Source organism: Chlorocebus sabaeus, chromosome 16 (genome assembly GCF_047675955.1).
Source record: "Chlorocebus sabaeus isolate Y175 chromosome 16, mChlSab1.0.hap1, whole genome shotgun sequence".
In the NCBI taxonomy this organism is placed as follows: Eukaryota; Metazoa; Chordata; class Mammalia; order Primates; family Cercopithecidae; genus Chlorocebus; species Chlorocebus sabaeus.
Window position 1 is genome coordinate 1,560,250 of NC_132919.1, and position 18,067 is coordinate 1,578,316.

General features: G+C 53.6%; 1 protein-coding gene across 3 annotated transcripts in view; it reads right to left on the reverse strand.

Moving 5' to 3' along the window:
* Positions 1 to 18,067, reverse strand: part of SLC43A2 (solute carrier family 43 member 2) — a 57,662-nt gene that overhangs the window by 20,312 nt on the left and 19,283 nt on the right. For all 3 annotated transcript variants that reach the window (XM_008009796.3, XM_073004565.1, XM_073004566.1), the window contains 3 exons: positions 2,067 to 2,159; positions 317 to 450; positions 26 to 228 (listed from right to left, as the gene is read on the reverse strand). In XM_008009796.3, coding sequence (XP_008007987.1) covers positions 26 to 228; positions 317 to 450; positions 2,067 to 2,159 — 430 coding nt within the window. The remainder of the gene's footprint in view (positions 1 to 25; positions 229 to 316; positions 451 to 2,066; positions 2,160 to 18,067) is intronic.

Sequence of the window (18,067 nt, forward strand, 5' to 3'; positions counted from 1 at the left end):
CCCGGCTGTGGTCTCAGGAGGGTACCTGCGGCGTCCGGCTGGCACTTCACCTCCAGGTCGACGGTGGACAGGCACAGCTTGTGGCCCTCCTGCAGCGCCACCTGCTCCTTGGCACTCCTCATGGAGCTGCCCACGCTCAGGCGCCGGCCCACCGTGGTCACCTGCTTGTAGAACTGCTTCCCTGTGATCTTGTGGTCAAAGCCCAGCCAGCTGAACTTGATCTTCACCCTGGGGTCCCAGGAGAGTGTCTGAGGGTGCTGCCCGGAGCCCCGGCTGGGGGGCAGGGGGCAGGCGGGATGGGGGCACCTCTACTTACGAGTAGTCCATGTCCTCCGGGCCCGGGAAGGGCTCCAGGGGCCAGTTAAAGAAGCAGTTGAGGAAAACCAGCCCGGAACAGCCGGCCCAGACCACGAGGATGATGATGAAGGAGACACCAGCATCGTAGATGAGCTAACGGGGCACCGCAGGGACAGGGTGGGGTCGGGGAGGGGCAGAGTTAGCTCAGGGAGGCCAGAGCCACGGCAGGCAGGAGCATCTGGCCGCCCCTGCTGTCCCTGCGCTGAGCCGTGTGAGGAGACACAGCCCTGCCAGCCTGGGCGTTGGGGCATCAGGCACCCGCCTTCCAGTCCTCCCACTGTGCCTGCCCTGCTGGTTATCTGGGCCTGGTGTGTCATTAGCCCCCCAACGTGGAGGCCTTCCTGACCCCCTCACCACCATCACAGCACGTCTCGCAGGCTCAGAGTGATCGGCCTGGCAGAGGGGATGGTGCTTCTGGTCCATCAGCTTGTCTGGCGTTAGTGGGTGGGGCTCCCTGAAGGCAAGAGCCTTCCAGAAGCATCCACTGACACTTCCCCAGTGCCCTTGAGAGCTCACATGGCAGAGGCCAAAGAAATGCTCAAGGAGGCCAGGCGAGGTGGCTCACACCTGTCATCCCAGCACTTTGGGAGGCTGAGGTAGGCGGATCATGAGGTCAAGAGTTCGAGACCAGCCTGACCACCACGGCGAAACCCCGTCTCTACTAAAAATACAAAAATTAGTCACGCACGGTGGCTCACACCTGTAATCCCAGCACTTTGGGAGGCCAAGGTGGGTGGATGATGAGGTCAAGAGTTCGAGACCAGCCTGACCAACGTGGCAAAACCCCGTCTCTACTAAAAATACAAAAATTAGCCAGGTGTGGTGGTGGGCGCCTGTAGTCCCAGCTCCTTGGGAGGCTGAGGCAGGAGAATCACTTGAACCTGGAAGGCGGAGGTTGCAATGAGCCGAGATTGCGCCACTGCACTCCAGCCCGGGCGACAGAGCGAGACTCTGTCCCCCCACAAAAAAAGGAGGAGGAGGAGGAACTTTCGGGATCCTCCCCGCTCCAGGGGCGTGAGAATCTCTGCAAGTCTATAAGATGGCTGGCCCCAGAGTCCCAGCGCCCACCGCTTCAATGCCCAGGTGGCCAGCCCACACCGTGACCCCCTCTCCTACCAGCAGCATTCCCACACACACCCCTGAGGAACGGGGCTTTTACTGAGTGTGAGGGTCAGAGGTGGGAGAAGCCCCTACGGGGCCCTGGCAGAGCCACAGGGTCTGGGGAACTCGGGCTGATGGACTGTGAGGTGTTTGCTTCGTCCTGACCCTATGTGACTTCCACAGGCTCAAAATCCTGCCTAGGAGGGAAACAGCTGAACCACTTGGCCAAGAGCAGTGCTTTGGCTGGCGGGGAGTAATGGCACAATAACAGCAAGCTGGGGGCGAGGGAGCCAGGGGAGACGAGGAAGATGGAGACGGGGGCTGGACTCACAACTGGAGACAAACTCACCCACTGCCCTTTCCCTGCCCCAGCCCAGAAGTGCAAAGGCACCTGCGGCAGATCCTGCAGCCACATGCATGAATCCTGTCCCCTGAGACCCTGCGGTTTTCAGCTCTCGCTCCTGTGACGCCCAGGTGCATCCTGCCCGAGTGGGGGTGGTGAAGAGGGGCCACCCCCGGTGCCCACAATTGCCTCTCTCTTCAGAGAGGGCGGAATTAGCCTGGAGCAGGCCTCTGCACAGACACCAGTGCAAATGACACGTGCTCACCTTGATTCCTGGAAAGGTGACTGCCGAGGAAGCGTAGGACCCAATCATCAAGGCTATAAACGTGGACCGAAGGTCGCCGAACATGTTGGGCAACTGAGAGATAAAAAGCAGACAAACCTCAGTGGGGAGGATGCACTGGGGAAGGGGAGGAGGAGGGGACAGAGAACTAGGCCCCATCAGGCCTCTTCTTCACCTGCCCCTTCCTGTGTGACTCACAGGGGCATTAGTTCAGGGGCAATGATCGCTCACTAAAGGTTTCTCTTTCCTGGACTGAGGCTGATGAGGGCAAGGAGGGAGGTAACGCAGAATACAAGCAGTTGTCTGACTTTCCGGCTGCCAACCCGCCCCATCTCGCTGCTCCTGGCAGAGCCCAGGAGCCTTCCTGTCTTTTCAGGGTAACACAGAGATGCCAGAGAACAAAGTTATGAGCCTCAGGCAGGCCTCAAAGAGAGAAAGCCTGTTAAAAATAAGAATCTATTTGGGGATAATAGCGTCATTTTATAAATAAAAATATCAGCATCCCAGAAAGACCAGATGTCAGCAAAAACTGCTTTTGGTTTGGAGAGGGTAGGTTTTTGGAAGATGTCAATCAGAATTCTACAGTTCTCTTCGGTCTGAGGATGAAGCTGGCCCAGGATTCCTGCTTCTGAATTTCTTTTCTTTTCTTTGTTCTGAGATGGGGTTTCGTTCTTGTCGCCCAGGCTGGAGTGCAGTGGCGTGAGCTCGGCTCATTGCAACCTCCGCCTCCCTGGTTCAAGCGATTCTCCTGCCTCAGCCTCCCGAATAGCTGAGATTAGAGATGCCCACCCCCATACCTGGCTAATTTTTGTATTTTTAGTAGAGACGGGGTTTCACCATGTTGGCCAGGCTGGTCTCAAGTGATCCACCCACCTCGGCCTCCCAAAATGCTGGGACTACAGGTGTGAGCCACCGTGCCCGGCCTCCTGCTTCTGAATTTCTCTGCAAGCAGGGGATTCTCTTCCCACAGGATGTTTTGCCCTAGCAGTTAGCATCCGAGAAGGCCAACGGGAAGAAAGGCCCGCGCTCTCTTCCCAGTGAAGCCACTCTCAGCATCTCACATCAGCTCATTCTGGGTACAGGGCAAGAGGGGGCCCATCTGAATAGGACTTCAAGGCTAACTCTTGCTGATTCTACACAAATCCAGGCCGAGGGCAAACCACATCCTCCCAAAGAGGCACAGCCCCGCTAACGTCAGGAGAGAGCACACTGTGTAGCAAAGCTTTCCTGTCCGCACCCAGCGTCCCTGGGAGCTGCTCTCTGGATAGCTACGCAACCTATTCCACTGAATTCAGGCTGCTTATGGGGACTTAATCTACGTCTCCCCCAACCCTCCCCACTACTCCCCATTTGTCTTGAATCTTTTTTCTTTCTTTTTTTTTTTTTTTGAGACAGAATCTCACTCTGTCGCCCATGCTGGAGTGCAGTGGCGCTATCTCCTCTCGCTGCAAGCTCTGCCTCCCGGGTTCAAGCAATTCTCTTGCCTCAGCCTCCTGAGTTGCTGGGACTACAGGCGTGAGACACCATGTCCAGCTAATTTTTTTTTTTTTTTTTTTGAGACGGAGTCTCACTCTGTCGCCCAGGCTAGAGTGCAGTGGCGCCATCTCCTCTCGCTGCAAGCTCCGCCTCCCGTGTTTACGCCATTCTCCTGCTTCAGCCTCCCGAGTAGCTGGGACTATGGGCGCCCGCCACTGTGCCTGGCTAATTTTTCTGCATTTTCAGTAGAGCCGGGGTTTCACCATGTTAGCCAGGATGGTCTCGATCTCCTGACCTGGTGATCCGCCCACCTCGGCCTCCCAAAGTGCTGGGATTACAGGCTTGAGTCACTGCGCCCACCCACCGATTTTTTTTTGGATGCAGTCTCGCTCTGTCTCCCAAGCTGGGGTGCAGTGGCGCGATCTCAGCTCACTGCAACCTCTGTCTCCAGGGTTCATGCGATTCTCCTGCCTCAGCCTCCCAAGCGGCACCTCCCATTGCAGGTATGAGACACCATGCTCAGCTAATTTTTGAAATAACCAATTTTTTAAATGGGCAAAGGGACTGAATAGACATTTCTCCAAAGAAGATATACAAATGGCCAATAAGCATATGAAAAGATGCTCAACACCATTAATCATAGTGAAATGCAAATCAAAGCCACAATGAGACACCACTTGATACCCATTAGGGTATGAAAAGTCACAGTGAGGCCGGCGCCGAGGCTCACGCCTGTCATCCCAGCACCGGGCGGCCAAGGCGGGCGGATCACAGGGTCAGGAGTTCCAGACCAGCCTGGGGAACATAGTGAGACCCCGTCTCTACCAAAAATACAAAAACTTAGCGAGGTGGAACATGCCTGTAATCCCAGCTACTCGAGAGGCTGAGGCAGGAGAATCGCTTGAACCTGGATGGTAGAGGTTGCAGTGAGCCGAGATCGCGCCACTGCACTCCAGCCTGAGCGACACAGCAAGACTCCGTTTAAAAAAAAAGAGGCCGGGGGCCGGGCGCTGTGGCTCACGCCTGTAATCCCAGCACTTTGGGAGGCCGAGGCGGGCGGATCACGAGATCAGGAGATCGAGACCACCCTGGCTAACACAGTGAAACCCCATCTCTACTAAAAATACAAAAAATTAGCCGGGCGTGGTGGTGGGCGCCTGTAGTCCCAGCTACTCAGGAGGCTGAGGCAGGAGAATGGCGTGAACCCAGGAGGCGGAGCTTGCAGTGAGCCGAGATTGCGCCACTGCACTCCAGTCTGGGTGACAGAGCGAGGCTCCGTCCCCTCCTCCCAAAACAAAAACAAAAACAAAAACAAAAGAGGCCGGGCACAGTGACTCACACCTGTAATCCCAGCACTTTGGGAGGCCGAGGCTGGCGGATCACGAGGTCAGGAGTTCCAGACCAGCCTGGCCAACACGGTGAAACCCCGTCTCTATTAAAACAATACAAAAATTATCCAGGAATGGTGACGGGCGCCTGTAGTCCTAGCTACTTGGGAGGCTGAGGTGGGAGAATTGCTTGAACCCGGGTGGTGGAGGTCGCAGTGAGCCAAGATTGTGCCACTGCACTCCAGCCTGGGCGACAGAGCAAGACTCAAAAAAAACAAAAAAAGAAAAAGAAATCAGGCCGGGCGTGGTGGCTCATGCTTGTAATCTCAGCACTTTGGGAGGCCGAGGTGGGTGGATCACATGTCAGGAGTTCAAGACCAGCCTGGCCAACATGGTGAAACCCCATCTCTACAAAAATGCAAAAATTAGCTGGGCATCATGGCGGGCACCTGTAATCCCAGCTACTTGGGAGGTTGACGCAGGAGAATCATTTGAACCTGGGAGGCGGAATTTGCAGTAAGTCAAGATCTTGCCACTGCACTCTACCCGGGCAACAGAGTGAGACTACGTTTCAAAGAAAAAAAAAAAAAAAAGAAATGAAAAGAAATCCCTTCCAACAGAAGACAAAAGAAATGTGATGTGCTCACATGTGCCCAGGCAGACCTGGGTAAGCAATCTTACTCTCGGTACCGGCTTCCCAGGTATGCTGCGGTTCAAAGGCCATGCCTCAGTTCCCGAGCTCACATATTTGGGCTGCTTCGTTACAAATTCAGCGAGGCAGCAGCGTAGCAAAGGCATCTCCGTGGCCATATCTACCCCAGAGAGAATCCAGATATTTGTTCTGCTTATGTGGAAGGAGAGAAGTGTTCCTGCCTGGCATCCACCCCAGCCGGGGCAAAGAAAGAAAAGAAAGAAAAGAAAGAGAGAAAGAAAGAGAAAGAGGAAGGAAGTAAGGAAGGGAAAGAGAGAGAGAGAGAAAGAAAGAAAAAGAAAGAAAGAAAGAAAAAGAAAGAAAGAAAAGAAAGAAAAAGAAAGAAAGAAAAGAAAGAAAGAAAGAGAGAGAGAGAAAGAAAGAAAGAGAGAGAGGCCGGGCGTGGTGGCTCACGCCTGTAATCCCAGCACTCTGGGAGGCCGAGGCAGGCGGATCTTGAGGTCAGGAGTTCGAGAGCAGCTTGGCCAACACAGTGAAACCCTGTCTCTGCTAGAAATACAAAAATGAGCCGGCATGGTGGTGGGTGCCTGTATTCCCAGCTACTCAGGAGGAGGCTGAGACAGGAGAATCGCTTGAACTCAGGAGGAGGAGGTTGCAGCGAGCCAAGATCGCGCCACTGCACTCCAGCCTGGGTGACAGAACGAGATTCTGTCTCCAAAAAAGAAAGAGAAGGGCCCAAAGAAGGCTTGGAACCCAACCAGAAGGGCAGACGGAAGCCCAGAGCCTGGCTCCCTTGGTGCAGGGTCAGGTGAGGTTAACATGTGGGTTGCTGCAGTCACCTTTGGGCAAAAAGAGTGTCTCAAACTTTTCAACAGAGCTGGAGAATGTTCTGGAAAAGCAGAGAGCTTGCTAGCTAGGCATTTTCCTTCTACCTTTTTAATCTCAAGCCTGCCTTAACCCTAACCTAGGCTACAGACCAACAGAGCCACAGGGGACTGGGGTGACAATGTGGCCCCGCCTGGTCTTCTGGAGTCTTCTCTCTAGCACTAGATCCAGGATGGGGAAGAGCAGGACCTGGGGAAGAGGCCGACTCTCCACCTGTCCATGGATGAGGCCCTTGCCCTCAGTCCTGGACAGGGCAGGGGCCTCCCAGCTGTTCCCTTTGATGCCCTGCCTCTTGCCGCCTGGAACATTCTTACCAGCACCAAGAAAATTCTTCCCAACATGTTATTCTGGTCAGCAGGGCCATTCCTTAGGGGAGTAGAGTGCCTAGGGGAACCATACTAGGTAGCCTTCAAACCAACACCAACATCTTGTATTTTTAATTATGATCTTTTCCTTAGAACAGCAATGCCCGGGCTGGATGCGGTGGCTCACGCCTGTAATCTCAACACTTTGGAAGGCCGAGGTGGGCGGCCTGATTGCCGAGGTGGGCGGTGAGATCGAGACCATCTGGCCAACATTGTATTTTTTCTATTTAAAATACAAAAAATTAGCTGGGTGTGGTGGCGGGCGCCTGTAGTCCCAGGTACTCGGGAGGTTGAAGCAGGAGGATTGCTTAAACCCAGGAGGTGGAGGTTGCAGTGAGTTAAGATCGTGGATGGTGCCACTGCACTCCAGCCTGGTGACAGAGCGAGACTCTGTCTCAAAAAAAAAAAAAAAAAAAAGAAAGAAAGAAGGAAAAGAAAATAAAAGAAAAAGAAAGGAAAAGTAATGCATGTCCATTGCAAAATGTTTGGAGCAAAGTATAAAAAGAATAAAGTAAAAATCACCCTGAGGTCAGACGCAGTGGCTCACATCTATAATCCCAGCACTTTAGGAGGCAGGTGGATCACTTGAGGCCAGGAGTTCAAGACCAGCCTTGCCCAACATGGTGAAACCCCGTCTCTACCAAAAATACAGAAAATTAGCCGGGCGTGGTGGTGCATGCCTGTAATCCCAGCTACTCCAGAGGCTGAGGCAGCAGAACTGCTTGAACCTGGGAGATAGAGTTTGCAATGAGCAGAGATTGAGCCACTGCACTCCAGCCTGGGCAACACAGTTAGATTCCGTCTCAAAAAAACAAAAAGCTTTTACTAATGATTTTCAACATTTTCCTACAACTTAAAAAATCATTTGACTGGGCGTGGTGGCTCACGCCTGTAATCCCAGCACTTTAGGAGGCCAAGGCGGGTGGATCACGAGGTCAGGAGATCGAGACCATCCTGGCTAACACGGTGAAACCCCGTCTCTACTAAAATACAAAAAATTAGCTGGGTGTGTGGCGGGCACCTGTAGTCCCAGCTACTGGGAAGGCTGAGGCAGGAGAATGGCGTGAACCCAGGAGATGGAGCTTGTAGTGAGCCGAGATTGTGCCATTGCACTCTAGCCCGGGCGACAGAGCGGGACTCCGTCTCAAAAAAAAAAAAAAAGAGGCCAGGCACGGTGGCTCAAGCCTGTAATCCCAGCACTTTGGGAGGCCGAGACGGGTGGATCACGAGGTCAGGAGATCAAGACCATCCTGGCTAACATGGTGAAACCCCGTCTCTACTAAAAAATACAAAAAAACTAGCTGGGCAAGGTAGCGGGCGCCTGTAGTCCCAGATACTCGGGAGGCTGAGGCAGGAGAATGGCGTAAACCCGGGAGGCGGAGCTTGCAGAGCGAGACTCCGTCTCAAAAAAAAAAAAAAAAAAAAAAGGAAAGAAAGAACATTATTTATATTTGTCCTTTATTTCTATGGCGATGTTAATCTTTCTTTGCTTTTTTTTTTTTTTTTAGAGTAAACTATATATTAATTGAATATATACATATATATTTTTTGAGATGGAGTCTCACTCTGTCACCCAGGCTGGAGTGCTATGGCACTATCTTGGCTCACTGCAATCTCCACCTCCCAGGTTCAAGCGATTCTCTTGCCTCAGCCTCCCGAGTAGCTGGGACTACAGGTGCCTGCCACGACACCTGGCTAATTTTTGTATTTTTAGTAGAGACAGGGTTTAGCCATGTTGGCCAGGCTGGTCTCAAACTCTTGACCTCAAGTGATCTGCCCGCCTTGGCCTCCCAAAATGCTGGGATTACAGGCGTGAGCCACCGTGCCCTTCCAATATTTCATTTAACATAATTTCAAAGTAGGTTTGTGCTCTAAGATGAGCAAAAGAACAGACATTCTAAATCTCATAAGAGATTTTTTTTTCTTTCCTTTTTTTTTTGAGACAGGGACTGGCTCTGTCATCCAGGCTGGAGTGCAATAGTGTGATTTTGGCTCACTGCAACCTCTGCCTCCCAGGTTCAAGTGATTCTCCTGCCTCAGCCTCCCAGCAGCTGGGATGGATTACAGGTGCCTGCCATGACACCCAGCTAATTTTTGTATTTTTAGTAGAGACGGGGTTTCACCATGTTGGTCAGGCTGGTCTCGAACTTCTGACCTCAAGCAATCTGCCCTCCTCGGCCTCCCAAAGTGCTGGGATAACAGGCGTGAGCCACCACGTGCAGACCTTTTTTTTTTTTTTCCCCACACTGTTCCTCTGAGTGAGGAATGAGGTTTCAGGGCCCTCAATGTTGACAACTAACATTTTACCCTTGAGATTTTACATAGAGATAAAGAAAGAAAAGATAACATCAGTATACAAGAATCGCGTTGCATATTTGCTGCCTCTGTAGGGTGGTTGTGGTAATGACTGATTTTCCACCTCTCCCAGTTTGGTGGTTTTATTTATTTATTTATTTTTTTAAGTAAAATGTCAGAAATGCAAAAATGCTACACTTATTTCTCTTAAGACATTGAAAATAGTGGAAGCTTGCAGATTTTTAATTCTTCTTAGGTCCAAGCTGGCACTAGACTGCTACCAAAGGGGTCTGTTCAACATGCTAATTCCAGGCTTGGGGACCATCAGCAAACTGCAATTAAACCTGCGGGCATGCATCTTCCAGAGTGGCAGAATCTCATTCCCATATGCCCGCCAAGGCTCCAGCTGTAGCTGTGAAAACCCAAATGTTCCCTGGATCCCGAGACAGCTAATAAGCACTCAGGCCTGCTGCGCTGCCGAAGAGAGCTCCACAGCCAGAGAGGCACACGGCCTGCGTCACACAGCCGACAACCCCACCGGAAACAACCAGTGCTGGCAGCCAAGGCCAAACCAGTGCAAAGCCGCTACTGAGCCAGAGTCCTGCACCGACACTACCCCAGACGTGACCACCCTACCGAAGGTCCAAACCAGTGCAAAGCCGCTACTGAGCCAGGGTCCTGCACCGAGACTACCCCAGACGTGACCGCCCTCCTGAAGGTCCAAACCAGTGCAAAGCCGCTACTGAGACAGGGTCCTGCACTGACACTACCCCAGGCGTCACCGCCCTACCAAAGGTCCAAACCAGTGCAAAGGCGCTACTGAGCCAGAGTCCTGCACCGACACTACCCCAGACGTGACCGCCCTCCTGAAGGTCCAAACCAGTGCAAAGGTGCTACTGAGCCAGAGTCCTGCACTGACACTACCCCAGGTGTCACCGCCCTCCTGAAGGTCCAAACCAGTACAAAGGTGCTGTGGAGCCAGAGTCCTGCACCTAGAGTACCCCAGGCATGCGCCGCCCTCCTGAAGGTCTGCGCGGGTCGACGAGGGTGCACAAGTTGCGGAGGGCTGCGCAACAAGGTCTCCTTCAGCTTTCTTTGTTTTAATTCTTTTATTTTTATAGAGACAGGGTCTCACTCTATTGCCCAGGCTGGTCGTGAACTGGACTCAAGCAATCCTTCCACCTCAGCTTCCCAAAGTGCGACGATTATTGGCACGAGCCACTGCACCCGGCCAATCTTTGTATATTGATTTTGTGAAAGCTCTTTATGTATTAAAGACATTCACAGGCAAGGCGCAATGGCTCCCACCTGTAATCCCAGCACTTTGAGAGGCCGAGGCGGGTGGATCACCTGAGGTCAGGGGTTCGAGACCAGCCTGGCCAACATGGTGAAACCTCGTCTTTACTAAAAACAAAAAAATTAGCTGGGCGTGGTGGCAGGTGCCCGTAGTCCCAGCTACCTGGGAGGCCGAGGCAGAAAAATCATTGAACCCCAGAGGCAGAAGTTGCAGTGAGCCGAGATCGTGCCACTGCACTCCAACCTAGGTGACAGAGCAAGACTCTGTCTCAAAAAATAATAAAAATAAATTAAAGATATTCGCAGTTCTCTATACTATGAATACATTTTCCTAGTTTGTGATTTAACTTCTTAATTCATGGTATTTTGTTTTGTTTTGTTTTTTGAGATGGAGTTTCGCTCTTGTTGCCGAGGCTGGAGTGCAATGACGCAAACTCAGCTCACTGCAACCTCCACCTCCTGGGTTCACGTGATTCTCCTGCCTCAGCCTGCCGAGTAGCTGGGATTACAGGCACGTGCCACCACGTCTGGCTAATTTTTGTATTTTTAGTAGAGACAGGGTTTCACCATGTTGGCCAGGCTGGTCTCAAACTCCTGACCTCAGGTGATCCACCTGCCGTGGCCTCCCAAAGTGCTGGGATTATAGGCGTGAGCCACCGTGCCTGGCCGAGGGTTTTAAAGATCATAAATAGGGTATTAACAATAGTTGCTATTATATGTGTTATGACTTAATCATAAGGAAAATCTTCTGATCAGGCTGCCCCTGGGCACAGTCAATGAGGGAAGTGTCCTCTGGCAGGCACCACAGCTTTGGGAGGAAGAAAAGGAAGCCAACTACAGGATAAAACACAAATTAGTATTCCCCTTTAAATAAATAATTAGTGTCCACAGAGACAGCCTTCCTTCTCCCGTACTTGTTATTCTATTGTGGCCACACATTGACTGCTGTCAGGATGTTTATGCTTTGGGTTTCACTGGTCAAGGTCATCCTTCAGGTTCTCTTCAGAGAGATTTCATTTGACACAAATGCTAGGTACTCCCTAAAAGCTGAAACACACTTTTGACCACCTATTTAAAAACTTTTATTGGTCAAAAAACACCATGAGGCCGGGCACGGTGGCTCACACCTGTAATCCCAGCACTTTGGGAGGTCAAGGCAGGTGGATCACCTGAGGTCAGGAGTTCGAGACCAGCCTGGCCAACATGGTGAAACCCCGTCTCTACTAAAAATACAAAAATTAGCCAGGCGTGGTGGCGGGCGCCTGTATTCCCAGCTACTCGGCAGGCTGAGGCAGGAGAATGGCTTGAACCCGGGAGGCGGAGCTTGCAGTGAGTTGAGATCGCGTCACTGCACTCCAGCCTGGGCAGCAAGAGTGAAATTCTGCCTCAAAAACAAAAACAAAAACAAAAACAACTTAAAGATTAGAAAAGTCAAGGGACTCCCCCAGGCTAGTAATGGTCAAACTGGGGATTCAAGCAAGGCCAAGTCTCTGTGCGTAGCCCCAGACCACACTGCGTCTCTGGAGCCTCCTGTGGCCCCGACCAATACACACTTCAGTTTGGATCCCACGGCTTTCACATGTGCCTTATTAAGATCCAGTCTGTACCCTTCAACTAGAGGTTTATTTTTCTTTTATTTATTTATTTATTTATTTATTTATTTGAGACAGAGTCTCGCTCTGTCACCCAGGCTGCAGTGCAGTGGCGTGATCTTGGCTCACTGCAAGCTCCGCCTCCTGGGTTCCCGCCATTCTCCTGCCTCAGCCTCCCGAGTAGCTGGGACTACAGGCGCCCGCCACCGTGCCCAGCTAATTTTTTTGTATTTTTAGTAGAGATGGGGTTTCACCATGTTAGCCAGGATGGTCTCGATCTCCTGACCTCATGATCCGCCCGTCTCGGTCTCCCAAAGGGCTGGGATTACAGACGTGAGCCACCGTGGCCAGCCTCTTTATTTATTTTTTGAGACAGAGTCTTGCTCTGTCGCCCAGGCTAGAGTGCAGTGGCACGATCTCAGCTCACTGCAAACTCCACCTCCCTGGTTCAAGCGATTCTCCTGCCTCAGCCTCCCAAGTAGCTGGGATTACAGGCACCTGCCACCATGCCCAGCTAATTTTTTCTGTGTTTTTAGTAGAGACGGGGTTTCGCCATGTTGGCCAGGCTAGTCTCGAACTCCTGACTTCAGGTGATCCACCCACCTCGGCCTCCCAAAGTGCTGGGATTACAGGCATGAGCCACCGCGCCAGTCATTTTTTAAAATTTGTTTTTAAAGATGAGGTCGTGCTATATTGCCCAGGCTGGAATGCAGTGGCTCTTCACAAGCGTGATCCCTCTACTGAACAGCAGGACACTTTTGACCTGCTCTGTTTCTGACCTGGGCCAGTTCAGCCCTCCTTAGGCAACCTGGTGGTCCCCCACCCCCCAGAGGTCACCATATTGATGCTGAACTTAGCAGAGACATCTCATCAACACAGCACAGAACTCCTCAGCTCAACTGATCTGCCCACCTCATCCTCCTGAGTAGCTGAGACGACGGGGGATGCCACCATGCCCAGATCTGCCCACCTCATCCTCCTGAGTAGCTGAGACGACAGGGGATGCCACCGTGCCCAGATCTGCCCACCTCATCCTCCTGAGAGTAGCTGAGATGACGGAGGAATACAACCATGCCCAGATCTGCCCACCTCATCCTCCTGAGTAGCTGAGACGACAGGGGATGCCACCGTGCCCAGATCTGCCCACCTCATCCTCCTGAGTAGCTGAGACGACGGAGGGATGCCACCGTGCCGAGATCTGCCCACGTCATCCACTTGAGTAGCTGAGATGACGGGGGGATGCCACCGTGCCCAGATCTGCCCACCTCATCCTCCTGAGTAGCTGAGATGACGGAGGGATGCCACCGTGCCCAGTCCCCAACTAGAGATTTCTTACATTCCTTCTGAAGCTCCTTTTACACCCATCTGCCCCCTGCCCTCACCTCCTGCTGGCTGCCTTCGGCTGACCTCCCCATGGTCCAGCGCCACAGTATCGAGTGGGCTGGCATTTCCTGTGGACTCCCGTGGGTCATCCTCACATCTGGATCACTCCCCACATTTCCCCTCTCGCTCACTTGCTCCCCAGCTTCCCTGCCTCTGCCGGTCTCAGCTGCGCATAATGGCTATTCGGAAGCTGGAAGCTGCGGTGCCAGAGGGAGGGCTGAGTGCTGAGCAGAGCGCTAGTGCGGGCCTCGAGGGCTGGCGGAGGGGAAGCGGGAAGCCAGAGCTGTGCTGCAGTGAGATGCCGGGGAAGACACGCAGCAGACGCTGTTTCCTGACTCACCACCACATTCACAGGTGGGAGTGCAAGCCCCGCTTCCAGCCCTTGGGTGCTTCCCACTGCCCCCTTGCCATCTCCGTGCGGGTCAGAGCTGGAGTGGGCGGCACCTGTCCTGCCGGCCCGGGCTGTGCGGCCTCCATGTGGCCTCACTCACACAGGGAAGCCCCTGACTCTCTCTCAGCCCCCTGGCTGCAGCATAAACAGGCTGGACTGTGTGACCTTCCCAGACAGGAAAACAGCAGCTGCAGGCAGCCCCTCCCCTGGCATTCTGGCCATAGAGCATGGCCACCGGACAGGAGTGCCCGGAGGGCCAAGGCCCTGGGACAGTGTGGACGGGGGAGCTTCTCTAAGATGCTGGACGTATGTGCCTTTTGGCCCAGGGCAGGCCATGGCATTGCAGGCAGGCAGAAACAAGGGGCCACGGTGGCACCCCAGGCCCTGACTTTCCACATCCACGGCCTCCCAAGTCCTCCCTGGCCTGCAGGAGGCTGGGGGGCTGAGCGGTGGGTGGGGGCTGGCATTCTGGCCCTTGGGTCCCTTCCAGAGGGAGCCTTGCCCTCAGGTGGCTGGGATACATACCCAGAGTTCTGTACAACCTGCACAGGCCAGGATCCCGGAACAGGTGGACTCGGCCAGGCTGGGCTGTTTCCTACCCATAGCAACCAGGCACCTCCAAGCACACGCTGCCCAGAAGGTCCTTGTGCTCACCTTTCTGCTTCAGTGCTGAAGGGAGAGGAAGGGCATATGCTCCCCTCCCCCCGCCACCTCCCGTGCCTTCCCAGCCAGGTCCAGCCCTGCCAGTGCCACTGGCCTTTCTGTCCAGCCCTGAACGTGGTCACATGCTGCAGCAAATTCATGAAACAGAACCCTCAGATGGCAAATTCTCCCCAAACCAACGGCAAGCAGCTGACTGCCTGAGCTTCCCTAAGGCACGGGCCAGAAACAGAGGAAGGTGGGGAGGCAGAACAGGCACTGGGCACCGCCAAGTCCGGCTCCCCAGGCACCTAGACCCTCCAGAGCTGGCCGGGGGGCACCGCGGGACCCTCTCCTGGCTGCAGAAGCGGGATCTACTGAGCCGGGGCGCTAAACTCCTGTCCCCTCTCTGGGGGCACCTGCCGCCCTGCCCTCCTTGCCAGGATCTGAAGAGGGTAGTGCATCCTCTTCACTTCCCTCAGATCCCAACTCCCGTGAAATCATGTCTTCCTCAGGTTTAAAGTCAGACTTGAAGGAATCAAAAGGGAAAAGCCACAGAGAAATGTTTCATCAGGGAGCCTGGCAACATTTTGAAACCTCCTTTTCTGTGTGGCTTCTGCTCAGAACTCCCTGTCCCACCCACGGGGACAGGGGTCAGCGTAATGGAGTGGAAACGGCAGGTTCACAATTTTGGCCGCAGCTGCTGCCATCTCTAAGCAACCCAGGCTCCGGGTTGGAGGGTGGCAACCCAAAGATGCGGCCTCAGCCGCCGGCCGTGTTTGTGCTGCAGCCGATGAAGCGAGCGCAAAGGGCTGTACGAACGTGAGGCGTTGAGCAAACATGGAGCGTGCCATCCAGATGTCCCGCGGGAGGCTGCGGCTCCACACCATGGGGAGTGCTCTGCCCCCGTGCAGTGACCTGGCGTCCGCCCTCCACGGATGCTACATGGTGGCCCAGGCCCTGTGCCACAGGGCCCTGGGAGAGCCCGCACTGGCTACTGGGCAGCCCACGGACATGAGAGCCACCCTTGCCCCTTGGAGCCTCCACTTGGGAAGGAAAAGCCACCCACGGGTGCCGACCTCTCGGGCCCTGGAAGGAAGGCTCACGGCCGTCTCCTCCTGGACTACAAGGAAAAGGTGTGTGCCCACTTGGAGCCCCCTCTCCACCAGCGGGGGTAACAGCTCGCAGCCCCTGGTCATCGGTATTTAGACCAGAGCCCATGCAGCACAGAGCCCCCTGGGACCCAGGAAGTCCCCAAATTAAGGCTTCCATGGCAATGCCATCCCCCAGATTCTTAGGTTATCACAGAGCTATTATCCACGGCCCCAACATGGTTGTTGAAGATTGGAGGTAGAAATTCCTTTGTTGTTGTTGTTGTTGTTGAGACGGAGTCTCGCTCTGTCGCCCAGGCTGGAGTGCATTGGTGGGATCTCGGCTTACTGCAAGCTCCGCCTCCCGGGTTCACACCATTCTCCTGCCTTAGCCGCCAGAGTAGCTGGGACGACAGGCGCCCGCCACCGCGCCTGGCTAATTTTTTCTGTGTTTTTAGTAGAGACGGGGTTTCACCAGGTTAGCCAGGATGGTCTCGATCCCCTGACCTCGTGATCCGCCCGCCTCAGCCTCCCAAAGTGCTGGGATTACAGGCTTGAGCCGCCGCGCCCGGCCGGAGTTAGAAATTCCTAAAGGCGACCCTGGAGACTCCTTTGTCCCCAAAATTAGAACATGGGTGGGAGACCCACACAGAAAATGCCATTGTGCCCCGAGCTTGGCGTCTCCGGGAGCCGATCCTGACAGTTCTGCTTTCCAAAGGCCTGGGTTGTCTCGGAATGAGATTCCGCTCTGCTCAGCAGAAGCCCTGCTCAGCCCAACGGTGTTGCTCAACAGTTTCGCCCTGTCCTCCCTGACCTCATTTCCCTCTCGGGGTCTGTTCTCAAGGAGCCAGCACTGGAGCCCTCATCAGAGGCCTCATGGGACAGGGGAATGCCCACGGAGCTCCCTCCAGCCCTGGGGGAGGGGGAAAGAGACGGCTTAGAAGGAGGGCTGGCCCCGCAGCCAGAGGGTGTGGGTGTGAAGGGTGGGTGTCAGCACATGCCCTCAGATGAGGAACAGTGACGTAGCAGCTTCTTGGGGCCTCTAGACCGAGGGTTGGCAAACTTTTTCCATAAAGGGCCAGACAGTAGACTTTTTTTTTTTTTGAGTCAGAGTCTCGCTCTGTCACCCAGGCTGGAGTGCAGTGGCACAATCTCAGCTCCCTGCAACCTCCGCCTCCCGGGTTCAAGCGATGCTCCTGCCTCAGCCTCCTGAGTAGCTGGGACTACAGGCACCCGTGACCACATCTGGCTAATTTTCGCATTTTTAGTCGAGACGAGGTTTCACCATGTTGGCCAGGCTGGTCTCAAACTCATGAGCTCAGGTGATCCACCCGCCTCGGCCTCCCAAAGTGCTGGGATTACAGGCGTGAGCCACTGTGCCTGGCCTTTACAAGCCATATGGTCTCTGTCACAGCTGCGTAACTCTCCCACTATAGCACAAAAGCAACCACAGACAGGAGCAAACAGGCACAGCCCTGCCCCATGAAGCTTTGTTTACAAAAACAGGCGGTGGTCTGGGTTTGGCCTGGCAATGGTGGTTTGCTGACCCCTGCTCTAGATCAGAAAATGAAAACCCTGAAGAACAAACCAGCAGCCTCCCTTAGACAGACCTCTCATAGCCAAACACTTTCAATGGTGATCAGGTCACTCTCTTGTCTGGTCACTGTCTATAGCCTGTGTAACTTTTTGCGTCCAGTGGGAGAGCGAAGAGTGAACAGAAACGCTCCTGCCGCAGTGGTCTGTGTGTTTTTTTTTCTTTTTGAGATGGAATCTCGCTCTGCCACCCAGGCTGGAGTGCAGTGGTGCGATCTCAGCTCACAGCAACCTGCGCCTCCCGGGTTCAAGCAATTCTCCCACCTCAGCCTCCTGAGTAGCTGGAATTACAGGTGCCCGCCACCATCCCAGGCTAATTTTTATATGTTTAGTACAGATGGGGTTTCACCATGTTGGCCAGGCTGGTCTTGAACTCCTGGCCTCAGGTGATCCACCCGCCTCGGCCTCCCAAAGTGCTGGGATTACAGGCGTGAGTCACCACAGCAGTTTTTAGCCTTCACACAGACCTGCCAGAGGCCAGTGAAAGTAATGGACCCTCCCCTCCAGAAAGACACAGCTGAGAGTAGCACCTACACACGATTTGTTGGCACCGAATTTCAAGGGTGTGCACGGCCCTCCTGAAACTTACTCATGGACCATGTAGAGACCTGAAAACCCCAGGGTAAGATCTCTTGCTCACTCGGGAACAACACTAGTTTCTCTGTATTTGAAAGAGCTCTTACAAGTCACTAAATACTAATAATAATAAAATCAAGAGCAATGTAGAAAAACACAAATGACACAAAGAAGCAATTCACAGAAGAAATGCAAATGACCAATGAAGAGGAGAAAAGATGCTCCGTCTGTCTCACTAATCATGAAATAAATTTTAAAAACGGTATATCATGTTTCATCGGATCAGAGTGGCTATGTTTGAAAGATGAATGACATGGCACTGGAAGGAACATGGAGGAAAAGGCACTCGTGTGCACACTGGTGGGCTTGGGGTGGCAGGCAGCCTTTTTTTTTTTGAGACGGAGTTTCACTCTTGTTGCCC